At 43.1% G+C, this 25,543-nt stretch overlaps 2 protein-coding genes across 2 annotated transcripts in view; both read right to left on the bottom strand.

The window, feature by feature from the left end:
• Window positions 1-204: 204 nt before the first annotated feature.
• Window positions 205-2,870, bottom strand: LOC137372377 (5-hydroxytryptamine receptor 5A-like). The gene is made up of 2 exons (XM_068036268.1): window positions 2,172-2,870; window positions 205-537 (listed from the first exon to the last, which is right to left on the bottom strand). Exons 1-2 carry the CDS (start codon window positions 2,868-2,870, stop codon window positions 205-207), a joined length of 1,032 nt encoding a protein of 343 aa, XP_067892369.1.
• A 7,740-nt stretch (window positions 2,871-10,610) lies between these two features.
• The window catches only part of ddx18 (DEAD (Asp-Glu-Ala-Asp) box polypeptide 18), a 60,711-nt gene continuing 45,778 nt past the window's right edge, over window positions 10,611-25,543 (bottom strand). The window contains exons 13-14 of the mRNA XM_068035119.1: window positions 20,525-20,702; window positions 10,611-16,047 (exon numbers count right to left, since the gene is read on the bottom strand). Of these exons, the coding sequence (XP_067891220.1) occupies window positions 15,902-16,047; window positions 20,525-20,702 (324 nt within the window). The 3' untranslated portion in view covers window positions 10,611-15,901. The remainder of the gene's footprint in view (window positions 16,048-20,524; window positions 20,703-25,543) is intronic.

Raw genomic sequence — 25,543 nt, 5'->3', positions numbered from 1 at the left:
TTGCAATAACACACAGTAGAATAATTGGTTTGATTGTTTTTATAATGTAGCCTGGAGATCTCTAACCTTTATACAGATACCATTTTTAATATAATTATTTTAATATAATTAAATGTGAAGCATATTTTATCAATTATAAAGACAGAATGTTACTGCTGTTCAGGACACCGCCAAGTACAGATTCATCCGTTTCCATTTAATCTTTTATCGCTGCTTTCTGAAAAAATATCGGAAGGCGTTGTTGTAATTTTTGTTGAACGCTGTGTAGATGAGAGGATTGAAGAAGGAATTGGAGTAACCGAGCCAGACAAATATACTCTTCCAGACAGGGGGGATGTTGCATGAGCACAGAGGACTGATGAGTTCAGTGATGAAGAAGGGGATCCAGCACAGGACAAAGACCCCGATCAAGATCCCCACCATCACTGCTGCCTTCTTTTCCTTCTGTTGACGCCAAGCTTCTCCGTCCGCCTGGAAGGTCAGGGCTGTGTGTCGGACCGCACACTCCATCTGGGGCTGGTGACTGGCTTCCTTCACCTACAACAAGGTTCACGCGTTAAAAACATAAGAACATCCGCAGGGAGCTGGACACAATAATTGCAGCGCTTCTCCTGCGTTGAATGTTCGACGCCCACTGAATACTGCACCAGAACAAAATTATAACATAAACCATATCACGGTAACATTTTTGTACCTATGCGATATTAATTCGAGTGTCCTGTCTGTTCTTCAAGAAATCAATAAAACCAACGTGTAAAGGACTTGGCGGGGGGTGGGGGGGGGGGGGGGAATTATTAAAAATGATTGAGATCCGCATTTGGTGCTCAGCAGCATTTTTCACAATCGAGATACTGAATATCAGAGAAATTTAAATCAAAAATATAACTTTAGATACAATGGGTGACACAATGTGAGACTTATTGGACCACTGATCTTTTCTAGTCCACAGTCCAAACTAAATACACATCTTCTGAATACACATTGCTATATTTAGCGTTACCCGAAAACATACGGCACTTGCTGCGGTGTTACACCCCGACCATAACACTTTTAATTTGATGCGGACTCCTCTCTGCCTTTTCATCATCCGCTCAGGTTGCTGACTCCGCGACCCCGCTTGCTTTCCCATAAGCAACAACGTTAACTCATTCTCCCTGCAATACCACTTCATTTCTCCAGTTCCACACTCCCTGCTTCTCTAACGCCCTGACTGCAGTCACAGCCTCTTCCATACACATGAACAGCTCCATGAAACTGCAAGCTGAAGTTAACTTTGAAGCACTGTTCATACCTAACCAACGAGAATTGCGACAGTATTTCTACAATTGTGCATTTTAAAATTTAGTCCAATAATTTTACTTTATAATATTTCTATGTTTCTAATGTAGAAAAGCAGAGTGAATCAAAATATGGGAATATGGAAAGGGAGTAAGTTGTTGCTGTTTATTTGAAAGAATGCTAAGACTGAGCGGAATGTACCTCAGGGTTTGGAGAAGTTTCAAAAAGCCCCAGAAACAACCCCGACTCGCCCCGTCCTCCCTTGTCTGTTCTCGATGATTAGCCAGAATTTTCCTCCTGTAGAAACGTTATGATTTCACACCAATAAAAACAGAAAGTGCTAGAAATACTCAACAGGTCTGGCACACCTATGATCTTTTACAGCCCTGAAACGTTAACTCTGCTTCTCTTTCCACAGATGCTGCCAGACCTGCTGAGTATTTCCAGCATTTCTTGTTTTTATTTCAAATTTCCAGCATCTGCAGTATTTGCTTTTATGGTTTCACACCAACTATCAACAAAATGCACTTCGGTAGGTTTTATTGACATATATGAAGTGCGTTAGTAATCTGGAGTTGTACGGTTTTTATGATTGCCCTAAATTATACCATTTAGCAAAATAGTTTTTAATTATCACTTAATAGTGCAAACTCGCCCTGCAATCGTTACTGAGAGAAGCACTGGCGATTCTGATAGTTGGTGCGTCTGGACACAGAATTTATGGTCGTTGGATATAGAATCGTTACTGGGTAAACATCCATACATGACAATAAAAGCAAAATACTGCGGATGCTGGATATCTCCAGCATTTCTTGTTTTTATATCCGTACATGACAGATGTGATCGCTCTGGGAGCGCCGCAGGATTTGCCGTAAAGACAGAAACGCTTTTACCTGCAGTATTTCGGGCATGGGTGCAACAGCATTCCTTTTGCGGCTCCCTATTCTGAATTTGGCAGCCTTATAGATTTTCCAATATACGAACAAAACCACGCAAAGTGGCAAGTAGAAGGCCCCGCAGGTTGAAAAGATGGTATAGGAGGGCTCCTGGCTGACTTGGCAGTTCTCTGTGTCGGCGGTGTAAGCTTCTCCCCATCCTAAAAGGGGAGAGAATGAGATGACAGCGGAAAGTCCCCAAGTCAGGACGATCATGATATTGGAAATCCTCTTTCTCGTCTTTAAAGTGTACTCCAGGTGCCTGGTGATGGACCAGAACCTGTCCAGAGCGATGGCAGTAACGTTCCAGATACTTGCAGTGCAGCAGAGAACATCGAAGGAAATCCACACATAGCAGAGGAGCCTGCCCAGCTTCCAGCGTCTGCCGAACAGCTCGTTGACCAGACTGAGCGGCATCACCAAGGCAGCCACCATCACATCAGAGACAGCCATGGAGGCCACCAAGTTATGTGGGACCCGGTGAAAGGTCTTCACTCTCAGGATAGTTACCAACACCAGCAAGTTCCAGACGAAGGTGGCGATGATGAGAAGGGTCAACAGAGTAACGATCAAGATGCTAAAGACAGTAAAAGATTCCCCCTTCAGGTTGCTGCCCTCTGAGCTTTCATTTAGTAACGAGGATCCGTTGATGCACATGATTCACAGCACTGCCTGGCTAAAGAAACTCACATTTGAGGATTGTTCAGCTCCGCGGATAAACATCGGATTATTAGGAAATAATACCTAATTTAGTTTAATTTCCAACAAACGGCAGTAATAAAATGGTCTCATCCAGCCAGTTCAGTCTATACTCCACTACATTGAATTATTGTTTTCAACTTGATCAAAGACCGCCAGTGGATTTTTCAGTAGGTGCATCTATTAACTAAAGGGAACAATCTTGGTTAACATTACCACTTCAAAGCTTCCCCAAGAAGCCTTCACCCGATAAGCAGATGACCGTCGCTCTATGCAAATACCGTCCCAACACTGAGCAAATAGAGACATAAAACGTCCTACGTGATTGCCATGTTGATGAGCACTTAGAAAAATGGAAGAAACCTGTTCCCTGAAAAAGAGTCGTCGGATCATCATTTCTCCCGATATAGATCTTTACATAGTGGCATGGGATGTTACTCTGTGGCATGACTTCCCTCTGATCCAAACATTGCTGGCTGTTGCTATCGGATTTATTACGCGCAGTAAAGGCCATTGAACATTAGTAAAAAAAATACAGCAACAATAGCATTCATTATGTCTGCAGGCAAAGGAAAAATTGTCATTTTTCGATTAAGTATACTTGGAACGTACTCTTTCACTGATGTCGCTGATTTACCATAGCAGTGCGGAAAATCGACACGAGTGAAATTATTACTGTCTCTAGCATTCACTTACTTCCGCACTGTTCTTCTACCGCATTGTGTGGCAAACAAAATATTAAAGTCAGGGAAGTACCTTCCTCACCTCAAGAATCTATTGCACACACACACAGAGAAACATTAAATCTTTTCCTGACACTGAAATATATATATTTCTTCTTCCGTCGCCTCCGCCTCCGGGCTCACTTCTTTGACCAGGAGTCCTCCCCCCGACCAGCAGACCCATTCACCCGCCTCCAGCATTCTCCCTCTACCTGGACCCCTCACCCTGGCCTCTTACCCGCTCTTGATCTCTTCATTGAAAACTGTCGGCGAGACATTGGTCGTCTCAATTTCTCTGCCCCCCTCACTCACTCTAACCTGTCCCCCTCTGAACTTGAGGCACTCCGTTCTCTCAGGTCCAACCCCGACATGGTCATCAAACCTGCAGACAAGGGTGGTGCTGTTGTTGTATGGCGTACCGACCTCTACCTTGCAGAAGCTCAACGCCAACTCACAGACACCTCTTCCTACCTCCCTCTGGACCATGACCCCACCACCGAACATCAAGCCACCGTCCAAAGGACTGTCACTGACCTCATCTCCTCTGGAGATCTTCCCTCTACAGCTTCCAACCTCATAGTCCCGCAACCCCGGACAGCCCGCTTCTATCTCCTTCCCAAAATCCACAAACGGGACTGTCCCGGCAGACCCATTGTGTCAGCCTGCTCCTGCCCAACTGAACTTATTTCTTCCTATCTAGACTCTATCTTTTCTCCGCTGGTGCAGTCTCTTCCCACCTACATCCGTGACTCTTCTGACGCCCTACGTCATTTTGACAATTTCCAGTTTCCTGGTCCCAACCGCCTCCTCTTCACTATGGACGTCCAATCGCTCTACACCTCCATCCCCCACCAGGATGGTTTGAGGGCTCTCCGCTTCTTCCTGGAACAGAGGCCCAACCAGTCCCCATCCACCACCACCCTCCTCCGCCTGGCTGAACTTGTTCTCACATTGAACAACTTCTCCTTCAACTCCACGCACTTCCTTCAAGTAAAAGGTGTCGCTATGGGTACCCGCATGGGTCCTAGTTATGCCTGTCTTTTTGTGGGATATGTCGAGCATTCTTTGTTCCAGTCCTACTCAGGCCCCCTCCCCCAACTCTTTTTCCGGTACATTGATGACTGTATCGGTGCCGTTTCCTGCTCCCGCCCCGAACTAGAAAACTTTATCAACTTTGCTTCCAATTTCCACCCTTCTCTCACCTTTACATGGTCCATCTCTGACACTTCCCTTCCCTTCCTCGACTTCTCTGTCTCCATCTCTGGGGATAGGTTGTCTACCAATATCCATTATAAGCCCACTGACTCCCACAGCTACCTCGACTACACTTCTTCACACCCTACCTCCTGTAAGGACTCCATTCCATTCTCCCAGTTTCTCCGTCTCCGACGCATCTGCTCTGATGATGCTACCTTCCATGACGGTGCTTCTGATATGACCTCCTTTTTCCTCAACCGAGGATTTCCCCCCACTGTGGTTGACAGGGCCCTCAACCGTGTCCGACCCATTCCCCGCACCTCTACCCTCACCCCTTCCCCTCCCTCCCAGAACCGTGACAGGGTTCCCCTTGTCCTCACTTTTCATCCCACCAGCCTCCATATCCAAAGGATCATCCTCCGCCATTTTCGCCACCTCCAGCGTGATGCCACTACCAGTCGCATCTTCCCCTCCCTTCCCCTGTCAGCATTCCGAAGGGATCGTTCCCTCCGCGACACCCTGGTCCACTCCTCCATTACCCCCACCACCTCGTCCTCGTCCCAGGGCACCTTCCCTTGCAATCGCAGGAGGTGTAATACCTGCCCATTTACCTCCTCTCTCCTCACTATCCCAGGCCCCAAACACTCCTTTCAGGTGAAGCAGCGATTTACTTGTACTTCTTTCAATGTAGTATACTGTATTCGCTGCTCACAGTGTGGTCTCCTCTACATTGGGGAGACCAAGCGCAGACTGGGTGACCGCTTTGCGGAACATCTCCGCTCAGTCCGCAAGCAGGACCCTGAGCTTCCGGTTGCTTGCCATTTCAACACTCCCCCCTGCTCTCATGCTCACATCTCTGTCCTGGGATTGCTGCAGTGTTCCAGTGAACATCAACGCAAGCTCGAGGAACAGCATCTCATCTACCGATTAGGCACACTACAGCCTGCCAGACTGAACATTGAGTTCAATAATTTCAGAGCATGACAGCCCCCCACTTTACTTTCATTTTTAGTCATTTTTAGTTATTTTTTCTTCCTTTTTTTTGCATTCCTTTTTACATTTTTTGCATTTATTTCATTTCATCTTAGTTTGTTCAGTTTGCTTACCCACTGTTTTTTTCAGGTTGTTTTTCTTCAGGTTTGCACTTGCTGATGTTCTATATTCAGTATATTCACACCTAATCTGTACTAATGCTTTGTCTTTCAAAACACCATTAACATATTGTTTGCCTTTGCTCTGTGACCTTTTGGTCAGCTATGTGGCCTGGTCCAATCTGCACCTTCTCCTTTGTTATCTCTTGCCCAACCCCCACCTCACTTGTTTATAATCTGTGACTTTTCTAATATTTGTCAGTTCCGAAGAAGGGTCACTGACCCGAAACGTTAACTCTGCTTCTCTTTCCACAGATGCTGCCAGACCTGCTGAGTGAATCCAGCATTTCTTGTTTTTGTTTCAGATTTCCAGCATCCGCAGTATTTTGCTTTTATATATATAAGGATTTCTATTTTAAAATGCCAGAAGTGGAGGGAAGGAGGAAGAGGCCCTCGTGTTCTAAGTATAGGAAAATATTTGCAACATACTATGTGAGTGTTCACGATTTTGTTATATTTGACCCAGATATATTTATTCAAAAATCAACATTTACATTAGCCGTAAAAACGAGAATCTTAAGGTATCTTGGGAACTTGGCTTAATAATGATATAGGATTGGAGGGAGGTGAACTTGCAAGGATACAACCTGTCAGGTAAGGATACATTGGACGTTGACTTTTTTTTTTGGTAATTGATATAACAAAATCTGGATCAGACAAAATAGATGCAGACAAAACTAGATCAAGGTAAGTGGCATCAAAGGAACGAAAAAAAAACTATTGGGATCCATCATACATCACCAGGTCAAGAAGAGAGACATGGGACTTTATAATTCAGCAAGGGATGTATGCGAGAGATCAAGCTTAACTGGTTATGTTTATGCTTTACTGCAGCACTGGCTTGGCTCCATTGCACTGCATACAATTCACATTTCCTTTAAGAAAGCAGAGAAGCAAAAACAATTAAGAATTGTCCAAGAGACAATTTCCAATAAAACAAACACAATGCAAACTGATAATCTAAATTATTTTTCAGCAAGGCTAGAAGGTCATTATCTCAGACAAATTGTCATGTAGACATTTCTAGAACTGATTCTAGCATATTTGTAGACATGGTCTGACAGTGAGATGGTTCCGAAAGGGGCAATGGCATGGAATCATTGAAGTTTGGTGATAACCATTTTTAGATGTCTTGACACAACAGCACCCCCATTCATAAAATCCAATGTGTGATGAGAAAGAATGTGCTAATCACTGTCAATTTACACTTTATCAACACAAAATTATCAGGCAAACAAAGTTTTAACATTTTTTTGTCACATAGTTACCTAAATGTTGACAAATAAGCAATACAATTTGTCACCTTAAAATGCAGTCACTGCAATTTGTAAAGCTTATCTCGATTTTTTTGATAAAATATTCAATTTTGATTGTCACAAAGATAAATATTACATCAATCTGATAGCCTAATGATAACTGCATTGTGCCTATATAAATGACAGCTGTCAAGCAATATCATCACTTGCTTCTCCCAATATTTTTTGAGTCAGGGCTTATCTTCCAGTTTCTCTTACACCTGCGAAAACTAGAGAATCTCTCAAATGGTCAACCCTAAGTGTTCACCTTTGGCCAGGTGCATTCTATCTCCCTAGCCTTCAAGAAATTTGTATTTAAATAGATAGAAGTTCAGTAAATCAACAATGAAAGTTACATGCAGTGTGAAGCATAGCAGAGGTGCAAAATGGATGGATCATGTTTACAGGAAAAAAAGATAAAAGTTGAGAAATGTACAGAAACAAAGAAAAATGTGAGTGACAGCACAAGAGAAGGAAGACAAACAAAAATAGACTTGGTGGAGAGACAATTAGAGCAAGACAGATTTTTTTTTTGAACAATGCCACAAGAGACCAAGCCATACCTAACTTTTCTGCAGGGCAATGATGTGCCAGCTTATATACAGGTATATTCATTCTGATGCATTTTAGAAGACTCTGCTTAAGAAGTAGGTTACCTTAAGTCTCACCACTAAACTGCCTAATTTGTACAAATCTTGTTGCACTATTTCTCTATGGCTAGCATACCAGATCTCATAATAAATATCTCTGCACTAAAATCAGTACTCAACCTCCAAAGGAAATGGAGGTAGAAAAATATCTATGTATACAAGGACGGTAAGTTCTCACAGAACCAAATTAGACTAAGTTTATTTCCTTTATGATCATGAGATAATTCAGAGTTCCTTGATGCGTTGTACACTGCAATTAAATTAAACAAGATGATTCTGTCTTGTTTGGTGATGTTATCTACAGATGTATTGTATGTCTGAAGATACATTGTTTGGTTTTCCAATTAGGCCTTGGCTACCCTCTTCAGTGGACGTAAAAGATCAAACAGTGGGGAAGTTCCCCCAGTATCTAAGCCAACATTTATCCCTCAACTGTTACTCCAAAACAGAGTATCTGATCATTATTGGTTGAACTGAAGAATAAAAAAGGGGCAATCACACTACTGGGAGTGTACTATAGAACTCCAGTCAGAGGGAGATAGAAAAGCAATTATGTAGGCAAATCTGAAGTGCAAAATAATCGGGCAGTAATAGTAGGAATTTCAAATATCCTAACATTAACTGGGATAGAATTAGCGTGAAAGGCACAGAGGCAGCAGAATTCTTAAAATGCATTTAGGAGAATTCTTTAGCCAGTCTGTAGCAAGCCCAATAACAGAAGGGGTGGTTCTCAACTTAGTTTTAGGGAATGAAGCTGAGCAGGTAGAAGGAGGATCAGTTGGGGAGCACTTTGGTGGAAGTGATTATAATTCAGTTAGATTTAGAGTTATAGAAATGGACAAAGATAGACCAGGAATTAAAGTTCTCAAGTCGGGAAAAGCCTATTTTACTAAGCTGAGATGTAATTTAGCTAAAGTGGACTGGAAACAACTAAAGGGTCAGAGTGGGAGGCATTGAAGGAAGAGATAGTGAGGATTCAGAGTAAGTATGTTCCTTAAAGAAAAAGGGTGGGGCTAACAAATCCAGAGCCTCCTGGATGTCAAGGGGCTTAAAGGAGGCGATAAAGAAAAACAAAGGAAGCTTATGACAGATATCAAGGGCTCAATGCTGCAGAAAGCAGGAGAAGAAAAAGTTTAAGGAGTAATTAAAAAGGAAATTGGGAAAGCAAAGACAGGGTATGAAAACATATTTACAATTAAAATCAAGGAAGACCCCAAGATTTTTTTTATAAACACATAAAGAGCAAGAGGATAACTAAAGAAAGAGTTGAACCTATTAGGGACTATAAGGGTAACTTGTGTGTGGAGACAGAGGGCATTGGGATATTTCAAAATGAATACTTTACATCTGTTTTCACAAAAGAGAGGAATAAAACGTACATTGCAATCAGGGAGGAGTTGAAATGTTGGATGGAATAAACAGTGAGAGAGGAAGTATTGAGGGGTTTAATATCTTTGAAAATGGATAAATCCCCACGACCAGATGAAATGTATCTGAGGCTGTTAAGGGAAGCGAGAGGAGAAATAGCAGAGGTCCTGCCCATCATTTTCCAATCCTCTTCAGCTACAGTTGTGGTGCCAGAGGACTGGAGGAAAGCTAATGTTGTACCATTGTTTAAAAAGGAATAAACCGAGTAATTATAGGCCAATCAGCCTAAACTCAGTGGTGGGAAAATTATTGGAAAAAATTCTGAGGCACAGGATAAAATCTTCATTTAGAAAGACAGATTAATCAAAGACTATCAGCACAGATTCGTTAAAGGAAGTTCATGTCTGAGTAAGATGATTGAATTTTTTTAAGGAAGTAACAAAGAGGGTTCCTGAAGGTTGTGCATTTGATGAGGTCAATATGGATTTCAGCAAGGCTTTTGACAGACTGGTCAGTAAAGTAAAAGTCCATGGGATCCAAGGCAAAGTAATAAGTTGGATGCAAAATTGCCTCAAGAGTCAGGAAGCAAAGGGTAATGGTCAATTGGGTGTTTTAGTGACAGTTGGCGTTCTGCTGTGCTCAGTATTAGGCCCCTTGTCTTTCGTGGTTATATAATCAATGAATTAGAGTTGATCATTGGGGTTTTGATTAAGAAGTTTGCAGACAATACAAAAAATTGGCCATGCAGTTGATAATGAAGAAAACTGTAAACGCCAGGAAGATATCAATGGACTTCAATGCAGAGAAGTTTGTGGTAATGCATTTAGGGAAGTCTAACATAAGGTCGGGGAATACACAATAAATGGTAGGATACTGGGAAGTGTAGAGGAATAGAGGGACCTTGGAGTGCAAATCCACAGATCCCTGAAGATGCTGGACAGGTAGATAAATTGGTCAAGAAGGCATATGGGATATTTGTCTTTATTAGCTGAGGCACAGAATATAGGAGCTAGGAGGTTACGTTGGTTAGCTAGTTCGTCCACAGCTGGAGTATTGTGTGCAGTTCTGGTCACTGAGTTACGACCAAGGCGGGAGTAATGCACTGTTAATTCAATCCCACTACTGCACAGGTCATAGCATATCAAATAAAGTCTCCCACCTACCGAAGACTAGCCAAATTAAACACTGTTTTTCACCCCCCAGAATAAATCACACCAAACCAGGTTTCTTTAAACAACATTAACTATTTATTAGAAAAGAAATAATAGGTCTTAACTACTAATGAGATGGATATATATATATATATATATATATATATATATATATAAAGAAAACTCTTTAATCCGTTAAGCTCATGCACACACACATACATTCAAAGAGAAACAGTTAACTGGTTTCAAAAGGATGTTTTGCATTACAACTGTTTCTTAGGAAAAGAAGGAATAAAAAATATTTGAGGGTCACGTTCTGGTAGGATGTTTGCGGTACAATGAGGTGTCCCAGAGTTGAATAGTTGGATTCCACTCGATGTCTCTCCAGGCGAGGTTGAACAGTCTGTGATGAGTAGGTGTTCACGGCAATTTAACTGCAGTAGGCGTCACATAGGTCTTCCATCAGGGGTGTAGCAAGAGCTCTGCTTGGGTTTTGAAGCAGCAGTCTAGCAGTAGAAGAATTCTTCAACTTCAGTATTTCTCAGAACACAGGAGGCAGCAGGAACTCACTGGATGAAGAAATTCTTCAGAGACCAGATGCAACAGGAATCTGATACCTTTCAAATGCAGGATACCTTTCAAAAGATGCAAGTCTCCTTTACAGTGTCATTAACATGTATTATTTTTCTCCTTGGATCAAAAGTGTCTTTTAGACAGGGAGAAGTTTTGGATTTCTGGGGACAGTGTGCCACAGCTACATTTTGTTACTGAGGCAATAGCAGGAGAGAGGTCACAATATACAATGTTTCAACCTAATTGTGTGTAAAAAATGGCAAAAACTGGTCTGAACCAGTTTTGTTTGGGGAGACTCACCAGTGGAGCATACTGAAAAGAGCTGTCCATTAACTGTCAGCAGAAATTCTGCAAGGAGCCACAGGTCGAATTAATTGCCTAAGGAGGAAATAACTCTTAAGAGACCATTTGGCATTGCTGAAGGAACTGCTGATGCTTGCTGCAGCTGAAGATTGTGAATGCCAATTAAACACAGACTGCTTCATCAAATCCAAGTGAAGACTTCGAGTGGCCTTTGACAAATTTCACATTAGAATACCTCATCCATCAGGAATGTAACCCACAAAGACTTACTTATTTTAAAATCAGTTAACTACTGTTATTTGTGAGTGGGTGTGTGAATGGGGAAGTTAGGTTAAAATAAAAAGGTATAAGGTCCTTAGACGTAGGTTTATCTTAATAGTGTTTAAGATTTAGTTTTTAATTAATGGTTAATTTGTTGTTGTCCAAAGATACCTGGTTTGGTCTGTTTTGTTCCAGGGGTTACTAGAATATTTAATTTGCCTGTTTTCTGGTTGGAAGGAAAACTTTAAACAATATGCTGGGACCTGTGGAGTGATAGGACGGAATTGACAGTGCATTGCTCCCACTGTAGTCTTTTCTGGGTCTTTTCTTTCTTGCTCCATGCAAGTCAAGCAAAGATTTTCAAATGCCTGCCCTTTGTCCAATTCACAGGCTTTTTTAAAGGGTGCAAAGTAAAAAAAAAAGAACCTTTCTGAACATGGTCACATGTCCAGACAGTCTCCCCCCTGGTTCAAAACCTGCTCTGAAGGAAGGTCAAACCCCTGTGATTTCCTTGAAACTGCTGCCCTTCCTCTCCTTTTGCAAGTTTAACTTCCTTTCAAAACATCCATAAAGTTCAACCCTTGTTCTGAACTTCGTTTCAAAACATTGCAGGAATTCCAATTATTTTTGCAGGAGTCTTTCACTGAGCAAAATCCTTTTTTCATTTTTTTTGAAACACATAGAAGTCCAAGATTTTAGTACAAAAACAAAACCTTTTACGATACCTTCATCTTTGGCGAAATGAAATGCCATTCTTGAATGCGTTTCATTACAATGCAAAACATATAAAAATAATTTTCGCACTCATGCCTCTCATTCACTTGACTGGAGTTAAGACAATTTTTCTTTGTACCATGGTTACTCATGTAACTCAATAAAGTTAAATTCATGATAAAGCATCTGCAATAACATTGTTTTTCCCCAAAAATGTGTACAATTTTCAAGTGATAATGCTGTAACAATGAACTCCATCTGAATATTCTGGCATTTTGGTTCTTAAATCTTTCCACAAAGATTAATGGATTATAGTCGGTGCATATCAGTGTTTCTTTGTCGTCATGGTGGACATGTACTTCACAATGTTTAAGAGCTAGCAGTAGTCCTAACATTTCATTTGCCAATGTGGAATACTTTTTTTGGTGGCGATTCAGTTTTCTTGAAAAGTACTACTGGTTTTTCTATGCCCAATTTGCCATCCTGCAAGAGGACTGCACCAACCCCAGGTTGCTAGCATCAATCGCTACCTTGAAGGGTTTAGCAAAATTTAGAGCAGCTAACACTGGTTCATTATTTAAGATTGCCTTTAGCTTTTCAAAAGCTGTCCCATCAATTGCTAGTGTTTCCAATTCAGCAGGTTGAATCGTGTGGCTCTTGGACAAGCTGTACCACATGATCTCTCTCCTCCATTTTGACAATCGGAACATTGCATGGATAAACATGATGGATAAAACAGTGGTTGACATTCATACTTAAATGCACAAAAATGCAATTTACAAAGGGGGTCCACATGCATTCGTGACACCTTTACCCCACAGGGAAAAAATGAATTCTATTTCATTTTTTTTAAAAAAAGGCCTCCTGGCATACCTCTGTCCATAACACCGTAGCTTTTTGCGTCAGTGCCTCTATTAGTGGGGCTGCTAGGGTGCTAAAGTTTGGGACCAGCTTTTTGCTTTCAATACGGCACCATATGGATTCCCCAAGCTGCAGAACATTAGCGTCTAATATGATGGAATGTGTTCTGGAAGGCAGGGGAATAGCAGGCGGTTTGGGTCAATTTGACTTCGGGACTAAGACAAAAGGAGAGTTCCAACCATTCTGGGTAGGCTCAACCACATCACCATCCAGCATATACTGGATGTCCTGTCTAACCTGAGCTGGCCTGTTAGGCATCAGCCGGCAGGGGTTGCGCCTGACTAGCAGCGTGTCTACCACATCCATGCCACGACCTGCTAGGGTGGTATGCCCTGTCTGATCTTTACAGACTTCTTTGAATTTTTTTTTAAGCAGTGTGGGCAGGTCCTCCCGCTGCTCGTGTTAGGTGTGTCAACTGGGTGGTTGAGTCTTTTAAGACTTCTGTGTTTGCCCATCTGGTAGCCAGGGGTTCAACCTGGGTCTCCTCTGCGACTGACTCCTCCTGGTTGCCCTCAGGTATTTTTACTTTCTGGCAAACACGCACCGGTTGACTGGGATTCATTTGGGGTATTAGTCCCACACAGTCTATCAAAATTTGGTCAAAGGGTTCACCAAATACCAGAATGGGTTTGAGGGGGGCCCAGGGTTTGCCTACAACCTGGCAAGCATGGGAAGTTTTGCAATATTTGATCACATCACACTGGCAGCGAGGCCAGAAAAAGCACTTACTCTGGCTAAAGTTTTCCGAGTACCTAGATGTTAAGTCATCGGCATAACAGGGGCTATCCTTAAAATTTCTGGCCTGTATTTTGGGGGCACTACAATCTGGTGGAGCACTGTCCACTTCTTCTCCGTGAGTCTTCTGGGAAGTATCTACTTTCACATTATTCCGGCATCTCATACATAGTAACACTCAGGGATTGGGGTGGCCACTGCCCCAGAACAAGCAGTCTGCGCTATTTGCTTTATTTCAGGATCTATCTGCTGGGCGTCAATTAGGGAGGCTCAGCTGAGCACCTCCTCCTTCAGATAGCTCCTTAAAGAAAGTTTCAGCTAACCAGACCACCAGCTCATCCAGCTGGGACACTGGTTCCCTTTACACTAATCTGGCCTGTCTGGCTTGGGAGCGAGTCACGACACAATCGGGGAAGATCCCTCGTACTTGCTCTTGTAGTTGAACAGTTTCCCTGGGCTGGTCTAGGATTATCAGGGTTGCTATTATCCTACTACCAGCAAACCATTTCCCAGTAGGAAGTCTATCCCCGCTACTGGTAATGCTGGGACAATTCCCACAGCTATGGGGCCTGAGACTAGGTCATACTTTAGTTTGACTTGGAGGGGAATAGAAAGGTAACCTCCTCCCACTCCACTGATCAGGGCCTTGGCTTTCATGGAGGTTTCAGGGAAAAGGATTAGACTGTTTTCTGACATAAAGGACAGTTGGCTCCTGTATCCCTGACAGTATATTGGACTTGCTCACCTCCTGGGAAGGGTGGGGTGACATAGTTCCTGCGAGGACAAAACTCCAGTAACTCTTGGGGATTTTGTCCGGTTCAGCAACACACAGGGTAATACCCTCAGAGGGACTAGGTTCTACAGCGAGGCTTTCTTTTTAGCCTCTAGCATTTGAGCCTGGATTGACCCACTTTGTGATTTAATTGCTGGCTCTGAAAATATTGCTGAATGCTAGGTACTAACTGTAGAAAGCATTACCCAATGAAAGGGCCAAGCAAAGCACTTAATGTAAGTTTCAAAACCAACCCATCACACCATGATTAAAGTCTTCTCACTTTGCTGGTTCTGCTTGTGCAAAATTGTTTGGGTTCATAACTACTGCCATTTCATAGGCCACAAGGACAGTTGTAATCGGAAATAATTTTTATAATTGTGCAACTGGGGTTGAACTTAAGGTTGAAAGCTATTTCTGCCTCAAATGTACCCGATCTAAGAATAGCGGATGTTGACACGGAGTGCTTAAAGTGAAGCCTATGCTATTTTCAAATTGATATGGTTCAACTTATAGAGCAAAATATAAAATGCATCTCAAAATAGTTCAGAAAAAAATTACTTCAGAGCCAACTATGGAAAGGACAAACAGCAGAAAAAATTGGGGCTGCTAAACAAAGCTTTAAGTCAGCAAGTAAAGTCAGCCAACTAAATGGAAACAAACTCCAACAGGAAGTGTCCCAATGGTTTTTCCTCTTTTAGATGACACTTGTGTCAACCTTTATGTTGAGATTAAACAAACATGGAATGGTTTATTATAGAGTTGGAAAAGTAGACAATTTTATACACAGCTCTTGATTACTTATTCAATGAGACACAAAGGTATCAATTTCTCTGGTCCTGTGAAATATTTTCTTTAAAAAGACATCTGCTGAAAGGGAAATGCTTTGCTGCACCTGAATACAAGATACATCAATGAGCTGTTTAATATTATAAACAGGCCTTTTATATTCAAAATAAACTCATTTAAATAGTAAATTCTATAAAAGGGACAAATGTGTAAAAATAGCACTAAATGAATAGAACTGTGACCATGAGCCAGTTACTGATAGCTTTAATCAGTATAGGCCTGAAGAAAGTTGCAAAAACTGGTTAACCCAAAGCATTTAAATACAGTGAAGCCCCATTCCTTGGCGCTTTAAAAAAAAAATGAATAATGCAGTTATGGTAGGGCTAACTAACGAGAAAACTGTCTGTTGTCTGATTTATTCTTGCCAATTTGCTTGAAGATCCTTGCTTTATGGACATTTTTGGCCTTTTGATACCCAAATCCACCTCCACCACCTCTCTTCTTCAATTTCATTCCTTTGCTGGCATTTATATCTAAAAGCACTCAGGTTAAGAAAAATTACATATAGAAATACATTAGTTCAAACTATAGCAGCAATGATTAGGAAGAAACTCAGCACCATTCTCAAATTAATGATGAGATATGATACATCATTAAAGGAGTAAAACAAAAAAGAGAATTAAAATTGAAGTCAAATAGATTACTAATAAATCAAACTGACAAAGGCTGGAGACATGGTTTTCAATTTACATTTAGCAAGTTAGTTAATTCCTCATCTTTTCAAAATACCAGCCAAATCCTATCTCAAACTGAGTCATTGTTTATTGTGCCAATGAATAAATGCAGAGGTGCAGTGCATGTATATACGTAATACATATAATGTAATGATCAGAAATGTTTGAGGCTTGACCTATAGACTGTGTTAAATTAGTCAATTAAAGTCAAGGATAACACAAGGTGTGCGGAAGGAAAGCTAAAGAGATGAAAACAAAAATGTGAAATAAAAACAAGTAATGCTGGAAATACTCAGCAGGTCTGCAGCAACTGTGGAGAGAGAAGCAGCGATAACGTTTCAGGTCAGCGACCCTTCTTCAGAACTGGCAAATATTAGAAATGTCAAAGGTTATAAGCAAGTAAAGCGGGGGTGGGGCAAAAGATAACAAAGAAGACGGTGTAGATAGGACAAGATCACAGAATAGCTGACCAGCAGGTCATGGAGCAAAGGCAAACAATATGTTAATGGTGTGTTGAAAGACAAAGCATTAGTACAGATAGGGTGTAACGGACTGAAAATTGAACAGCAAGTACAAACATGAAAAAAACAGTGGGTAAGCAAACTGAACAAACTAAGATGAAATGAAATAAACAAAAAAAAGAATAACTAAAAGTAGAAGTAAAATGGGAAGTCTGTCGTGCTCTGAAATTATTGAACTCAATGTTCAGTCCAGGCGGCTGTAGTGTGCCTAATCGGTAAATGAGATGCTGTTTCTCGAGCTTGCATTGATGTTCACTGGGACACTGCAGCAAGCCCAGGACAGAGATGTGAGCATGAGAGCGGGGGGTGGGGGTGTTGAAATGGCAGGCGACCAGAAGCTCGGGGTCCTGCTTGCGGACGGAGCAGAGGTGTTCTGCAAAGCGGTCACCCAGCCTGCGTTTGGTCCCCCCAATGTAGAGATCACATTGTGAGCAGCGAATACAGTATACTACATTGAAAGAAGTACAAGTAAATCGCTGCTTCACCTGAAAGGAGTGTTTGGGGCCTGGGATAGCGAAGAGAGAAGAGGTAAATGGGCAGGTATTACACGTCCTGCGATTGCAGGGGAAGGTGCCACGGGAAGGGGACGAGGTGGTAGGGGTAATGGAGGAGTGGACCTGGGTGTCGTGGAGGGAACGATCCCTTCGGAATGTTGATGGGAAGGGAGGGGAAGATGCGTTTGGTAGTGGCATCACGCTGGAGGTGGCGGAGGATGATCCTTTGGATATGGAGGCTGATGGGGTGGAAAGTGAGGACAAGGGGAATCCTGTCGCAATTCTGGGAGGGAGGGGAAGGGGTGAGGGTAGAGGTGATGGAAATGGGCCGGACACGGTTGAGGGCCCTGTCAACCACAGTGGGAGGGAATCCTCGATTGAGGAAAAAGGAAGACATCTCAGAAGCACTGTCATGGAAGGTAGCATCATCAGAGCAGATGCGTCGGAGACGGAGAAACTGGGAGAATGGAATGGAGTCCTTACAGGAGGCAGGGTGTGAAGACGTGTAGTCTAGGTAGCTGTGGGAGTCGGTGGGCTTATAACGGATATTAGTAGACAGCCTATCCCCAGAGGTGGAAACAGAGAAGTCGAGGAAGGAAAGGAAACTGTCGGAGATGGACCATGTAAAGGTGAGAGAAGGGTGGAAATTAGAAGCAAAGTTGATGAAGTTTTCCAGTTCGAGGTGGGAGCAGGAAATGGCATCGATAGTCATCAATGTACCGGAAAAAGAGTTGGGGGAGGGGGCCTGAGTAGGACTGGAACAACGAATGTTCGACATAATCCACAAAAAGACAGGCATAACTAGGACACATGCGGGTACCCATAGCAACACCTTTTACTTGAAGGAAGTGATTTCCACCCTTCTCTCACCTTTGCATGGTCCATCCCTGACACTTCCCTTCCTTGACCTCTCTGTCTCCATCCCTGGCGATAGGCTGTCTACTAATATCCATTATAAACCCACCGACTCCCACAGCTATCTCAACTACACTTCTTCACATCCTGCCTCCTGTAAGGACTCCATTCCATTCTCCCAATTTCTCCGTCTCCAACGCATCTGCTCTGATGATGCTACCTTCCATGACAGCGTTTCTGATATGTCTTCCTTTTTCCTCAACTGAGGATTCCCCCCCACGGTGGCTGACAGGGCCCCACGGTGGTTGACAGGGCCCTCAACCATGTCCGGCCCATTTCCCGCACCTCTACCCTCACCCCTTCCTCCCAGAATCGCGACAGGGTTCCCCTTGTCCTCACTTTCTACCCCATCAGCCTCCATATCCAAAGGATCATCCTCCACCACCTTCAGCGTGATGCCACTACCAAACGCATCTTCCCCTCCCTTCCCCTGTCAGCATTCCGAAGGGATCGTTCCCTCCGCGACACCCTGGTCCACTCCTCCATTACCCCTATCACCTCATCCCCTTTCCATGGCACCTTCCCCTGCAATCGTAGGACAGATAATACCTTCCCATTTACCTCCTCTCTCCTCACTATCCCAGGCCCCAAACACTCCTTTCAGGTGAAGCAGCGATTTACTTGTACCTCTTTCAATGTAGTATACTGTATTGGCTGCTCACAATGTGGTCTCCTCTACATTGGGGAGACTAAACGCAGACCGGGTGACCGCTTTGCGGAACACCTCCGCTCAGTCCTCAAGCAGGACCCCGAGCTTCCGGTTGCTTGCCATTTCAACACTCCCCCCTGCTCTCATCTCTGTCCTGGGCTTGCTGCAGTGTTCCAGTGAACATCAACGCAAGCTTGAGGAACAGCATCTCATTTACCGATTAGGCACACTACAGCCTGCCATACTGAACATTGAGTTCAATAATTTCAAAGCATGACGGACCCCCCATTTTACTTTTATTTATTTATTTTGGTGTTTATTTTATTTCATCTTAGTTTGTTCAGTTTGCTTACCCACTGTTTTTTTTTCATGTTTGTACTTGCTGCTGTTCAATTTTCAGTCCGTTAACACCCTACCTGTACTAATGCTTTGTCTTTCAACACACCATTAAAATATTGTTTGTCTTTGCTCCATGACCTGCTGGTCAGCTATTCTGTGACCTTGTCCTTTTTACATCTTCTCCTTTGTTATCTTTTGCCCCACCCTGGCTTCACTTGCTTATAACCTTTGACATTTCTAATATTTGCCAGTTCCGAAGAAGGGTTGCTGACCTGAAACGTTAACGCTGCTTCTCTCTCCACAGATGCTGCCAGACCGGCTGAGTATTTCCAGCATTTCTTGTTTTTATTTAAGCTAAAGAGATAGTTTAACTGGCCTTAAGATTCGTGGGCTGGCATGGCAACTGGCCCTTCACTCTTCCCGAAAATACATTTTAGGATCTCTAGTCCTGCCAGCTATCCAGTGAAGTTTTCTGTAATGTGTATTCACCTCAAGTACTACCCGAAGGAGTAGCAGAGTTGAATAGCCTGAATGCATTTAAGGGGAAGACGGGTAAGCATGAGCGAGAAAGGATTAGCAGGATATGCCAACAGGTTTTGATGAAGAGGAGTGTAAAGAAACCTGACGTGGAACAGAAATCCCAACATAGACCTGGGCTGAACAGTCTGTTTCTGTGTTGTCTCTATTTAACAATGTGCTGTTGGTGAGAACATGCTTGGTTTGGTAGTGACAGCCCTATTCCCAAGACGGCCCACCTCAAACTAGAATTAGTAACTGGGAGAATAAGGGAGAAATGCAGAATGAGAATTGGAGTTATGTAAAAATCAACAATTAAATTAGTAACAAAAACACATGCTCTATATGATAAACATTTCAGTTAGTTTTCAATTGCAATTTCTGATTTAGCCAACTCTTAGGTTAATATTTTAGCACAAAATATGCTACAATGTTTAAGGATTTGCCTTTTCAGAACAGCATTCTAACATATTGCATTATTTGAAAGGAAAATTCATGCTGTTTAATTCCATTTTAAAGCAAGTGGTGACTTTGAAACAAATCAAAATACCTCTCCCTTTGTGATGTTTGCTGCAAAAATGTAATTTTTAACTACACAAACACCTCACGGGCATGTGTACCATATTTTGCAGCTATATGTACATAATCTATTAAATACTGTGCCTTACTTGAAACGGCTTCCACCCTCTTAGAGGCAGAATGGTTATTCATTGAGACTATCAGAAAAACCAAAGACATAGTAAAATTATTATTTTTGAAGGGAGGCAATGGTGTTATGCAACTCATTTAAATTTAGAAATGCATGATTAAAAAAAAAGAGCGTAACAATTGCAAAAGGATACTGAGATCAACATATGGCGGCACTTTGAAGCCAAATGACAGTGCCACTTTGGGCAGATCCAGGGTACGGACACTGTAGATCTCTTTCAGAGAATGAGAATCATAGGCGCGGATATAAGATTTGTAAGCTTCTTGTGCAGATTTGTGCAAGTAGTAATTTTTCTCAATTAGTTTTTCAAGCTGAAAAAAAAAACATGTTTAGATTCAAGCTGATGAAAAATCAAAGACAATCACCAGGAACCTGGAATACTAGCTGACCCCTGATTTTCAAACTGCATGATTACTCATCATACAGCTTCCAGAAAGTTTAGTTTCTAATGTTCACTAAATTAGAATTGAAAAGAAAGGAATATCAAAATGTTGTGCTGAAAGTAGTTTGGTGGAAAAATATTGTACAACAGGTAAGCAAGATGTAGTTTAACTGAGTTACCCACATGGGGAGCTTCAATCTCAGAATGGTTGTTTTGGAGAGGCAATGTGCTAATTCCAAGGGTACTGTTGGTTCAAAAGTAGCATTCACTGGTGCCAGTAAGCTATCATCTTTCCCGCCACCTCCCCAAAGTCATGGACTAATAGTTCAATTCCTAAACTATAAATGCTATCCCACAACAGCTCAACATAAAAGGTAAAAAATATTCTTCAGCGACTTACCAAAAACAGCAATGTACTTCATAATGCAGAAAAATTGTCATTTTCTAATTTTATATTTTATGCTTAATCTAAAAGAGAAGTTCAATGAATGCAATCTGAGTAAACCCTTTATTTACTGCAAGATTCAATCACGATTTTAAAAATTTTGCAAGAAAAAATAATGGAGCCATCAAATTTATATTCATAGTTAGTAAAGAATGGGATTGTCTTGCACTCAGGCAGAATTATTCCATAACAGGGGTGGGTCGGGGAGTGGGTGCGAGGGAGAGGCAAGGAGAAAGAGCTGAGCCCAGGGTGGCAGCTTTTGCATGATTTTTTTTCGATCGACTTCTGCTGAAGGGAGAGGATCAGCCTGGGAACCCAAATAATTATCCACAAGTTCTAATGTGTACAGATGATGATGAACAGTGGGCAAAATTGGAGTCACTTATTTCCTTGAGTTTAGCAGTTGAACAGAACAAAAAGATAAGCCCATTTGGAGTACGAAACAGAAAAAAAAAGTACATCGGAAAGAAAGTGGTCACTCGAGATTTTATTCAAGTAAAAAGCAGAGCTTTGAAAAGCGCGCCAAGAAATCGGAAGCCACAGAGAGAGAGAGAGAGCACAGCGGGAGCAGAGCATTTCTCGTGTATAGGCGGAGCGCACGCGGGACTGCTGGGTAAGTGAGGTTACATATTTGGGCGGTTGCTTTACCCGAAACACTACTCGGGTAGTGTCTCCCACCCATCCTCCTCCTCTAACCAAAAAAATGTTCTGTCTGTCAGATTGCTAAGCTAACAAGTTTTGACCTTTTTTTTTTGGTTTTCAGTAGATTTGTTGGGAATTTAGAATAGTGAGAATGGAGGTTAAGGCAGTTGAATGTTCCTCCTGCAGAATGTGGGAGGTAAGTGTCGCCAAGAGTGTCCCTGCTGACTGCATCTGCGGGAAGTGCACCCAACTCCAGCTCCTCGAGAACCGCGTTAGAGAACTGGAGATGGAGCTGGATGAACTTCGGATCATTCGGGAGGGGGAGGGGGTTATTGAGAGGAGTTATAGGGAGGTAGTCACACCTCAGGTAAAAGAAGTAGGTAGATGGGTTACCGTCAGGGGAAGGAGAGGGAACCAGCAGGCAGTGCAGGGATCCCCTGTGACCGTTTCCCTCAACAACAGGTATACCGTTTTGGATACTGTTGGGGGGGGACGACTTACCAGGGGTAAGCAATGGGGTACAGGTCTCTGGCGCAGAGTCTGTCCCTGTTGCTCAGAAGGGAAGGGGGAAGAGGAGCAGAGCATTAGTCATTGGGGACTCCACAGTTAGGGGAACAGATAGGAGGTTCTGTGGGAACGAGAGAGACTCACGGTTGGTGTGTTGCCTCCCAGGTGCCAGGGTTCGTGATGTCTCGGGTAGTGTTTTTGGGATCCTTAAGGGGGAGGGGGAGCAGCCCCAAGTCGTGGTCCACATAGGCACCAACGACATAGGTAGGAAGAGAGATGGGGATTTAAGGCAGAAATTCAGGGAGCTAGGGTGGAAGCTTAGAGCGAGAACAAACAGAGTTGTTATCTCTGGGTTGTTGACCGTACCACGTGCTAGCGAAGCGGGGAATAGGGAGAGAGAGGAGTTGAACACGTGGCTGCAGGGATGGTGTAGGAGGGAGGGTTTTGGTTTCCTGGATAATTGGGGCTCTTTCTGGGGTAGGTGGGACCTCTACAAACAGGATGGTCTTCACCTGGACCAGAGGGGTACCAATATCCTGGGTGGGTGGGGGGGATTTACTAGTGCTCTTCGGGGGAGGTTTAAACTAATTCAGCAGGGGGATGGGAACCTAAATTGCAGTTCCAGTGTACAGGATGTTGAGAGTAGTGAGGTCAGGAATAAGGTTACAAGGACGCAAGAGGGCACTGGCAAGCAAGAACTTGGTTTAAGGTGTGTCTACTTCAACGCCAGGAGCATCCGGAATAAGGTGGGTGAGCTTGCAGCATGGGTTGGTACCTGGGATCTCGATGTTGTGGCCATTTCGGAGACATGGGTAGAGCAGGGACAGGAATGGATGTTGCAGGTTCCGGGATTTAGATGTTTCAGTAAGAACAGAGAAGATGGTAAAAGAGGGGGGGGGGGGGGGCGGTGCGGCATTGTTAATCAAGGAGAGTATTACGGCGGCAGAAAGGACGTTTGAGGACTCGTTTACTGAGGTAGTATGGGCCGAGGTTAGAAACAGGAGAGGAGAGGTCACCCTGTTGGGAGTTTTCTATAGACCTCCGAATAGTTCCAGAGATGTAGAGGAAAGGATAGCGAAGATGATTCTCGAAAGGAGCGAGAGTTACAGGGTAGTTGTTATGGGGGACTTTAACTTTCCAAATATTGACTGGAAATACTATAGTTCGAGTACTTTAGATGGGTCAGTTTTTGTCCAGTGTGTGGAGGGTTTTCTGACACAGTATGTAGACAGGCCAACCAGGGGCGATGCCACATTGGATTTGGTACTGGGTAATGAACCCGGCCAGGTGTTAGATTTAGATGTAGGTGAGCACTTTGGTGATAGTGATCACAATTCGGTTAGGTTTACCTTAGCGACGGGCAGGGACAGGTATACACCGCAGGGCAAGAATTATAGCTGGGGGAAAGGAAATTATGATGTGATTAGGCAAGATTTAGGATGCGTAGGATGGGGAAGGAAACTGCAGGGGATGGGCACAATCGAAATGTGGAGCTTATTCAAGGAGCAGCTACTGCGTGTCCTTGATAAGTATGTACCTGTCAGGCAGGGAGGAAGTTGTCGAGCGAGGGAGCCGTGGTTTACTAAAGAAGTTGAAGCGCTTGTCAAGAGGAAGAAGGCGGCTTATGTTAGGATGAGACGTGAAGGCTCAGTTAGGGCGCTTGAGAGTTACAAGCTAGCCAGGAAGGATCTAAAGGGAGAGCTTAGAAGAGCGAGGAGAGGACACGAGAAGTCATTGGCGGATAGGATCAAGGAAAACCCTAAGGCTTTCTATAGGTATATCAGGAATAAAAGAATGACTAGAGTTAAATTAGGGCCAATCAAGGATAGTCGTGGGAAGTTGTGTGTGGAATCAGAGGAGATAGGGGAAGTGTTAAATGAATATTTTTCGTCAGTATTTACAGTAGAGAAAGAAAATGTTGTCGAGGAGAATACTGAGATTCAGACTACTAGGCTAGATGGGATTGAGGTTCACAAGGAGGAGGTGTTAGCAATTTTGGAAAGTGTGAAAATAGATAAGTCCCCTGGGCCAGATGGGATTTATCCTAGGATTCTCTGGGAAGCTGGGGAGGAGATTGCAGAGCCTTTGTCCTTGATCTTTATGTCATCATTGTCGACAGGAATAGTGCCGGAAGACTGGAGGTTAGCAAATGTTGTCCCCTTGTTCAAGAAGGGGACTAGAGACAGCCCTGGTAATTATAGACCTGTGAGCCTTACTTCGGTTGTGGGTAAAATGTTGGAAAAGGTTATAAGAGATAGGATTTATAATCATCTTGAAAAGAATAAGTTCATTAGCGATAGTCAGCACGGTTTTGTGAAGGGTAGGTCGTGCCTCACAAACCTTATTGAGTTTTTTGAGAAGGTGACCAAACAGGTGGATGAGGTGTATATGGATTTCAGTAAGGCGTTTGATAAGGTTCCCCACGGTAGGCTATTGCAGAAAATACGGAATAATGGGATTGAAGGTGATTTAGTGCTTTGGATCAGAAATTGGCTAGCTGAAAGAAGACAGAGGGTGGCGGTTGATGGCAAATGTTCATCCTGGAGTTTAGTTACTAGTGGTGTACCGCAAGGATCTGTTTTGGGGCCACAGCTGTTTGTCATTTTTATAAATGACCTGGATGAGGGTGTAGAAGGGTGGGTTAGTAAATTTGCGAATGACACTAAGGTCGGTGGAGTTGTGGATAGTGCCGAAGGATGTTGTAGGGTACAGAGGGACATAGATAGGCTGCAGAGCTGGGCTGAGAGATGGCAAATGGAGTTTAATGCAGAAAAGTGTGAGGTGATTCACTTTGGAAGGAGTAACAGGAATGCAGAGCACTGGGCTAATGGGAAGATTCTTGGTAGTGTAGATGAGCAGAGAGATCTTGGTGTCCAGGTACATAAATCCCTGAAAGTTGCCACCCAGGTTAATAGGGCTGTTAAGGCATATGGTGTGTTAGCTTTTATTAGTAGGGGGATCGAGTTTCGGAGCCACGAGGTCATGCTGCAGCTGTACAAAACTCTGGTGCGGCTGCACCTGGAGTATTGCGTGCAGTTCTGGTCACCGCATTATAGGAAGGATGTGGAAGCTTTGGAAAGGGTGCAGAGGAGATTTACTAGGATGTTGCCTGGTATGGAGGGAAGGTCTTACGAGGAAAGGCTGAGGGACTTGAGGTTGTTTTCGTTGGAGAGAAG

The sequence above is a fragment of the Heterodontus francisci genome, chromosome 7, assembly GCF_036365525.1.
Source record: "Heterodontus francisci isolate sHetFra1 chromosome 7, sHetFra1.hap1, whole genome shotgun sequence".
Classification (NCBI taxonomy): Eukaryota; Metazoa; Chordata; class Chondrichthyes; order Heterodontiformes; family Heterodontidae; genus Heterodontus; species Heterodontus francisci.
The sequence above is the reverse complement of the archived record's forward strand: the minus strand, read 5'-3'. Positions and strand labels throughout refer to the sequence as shown.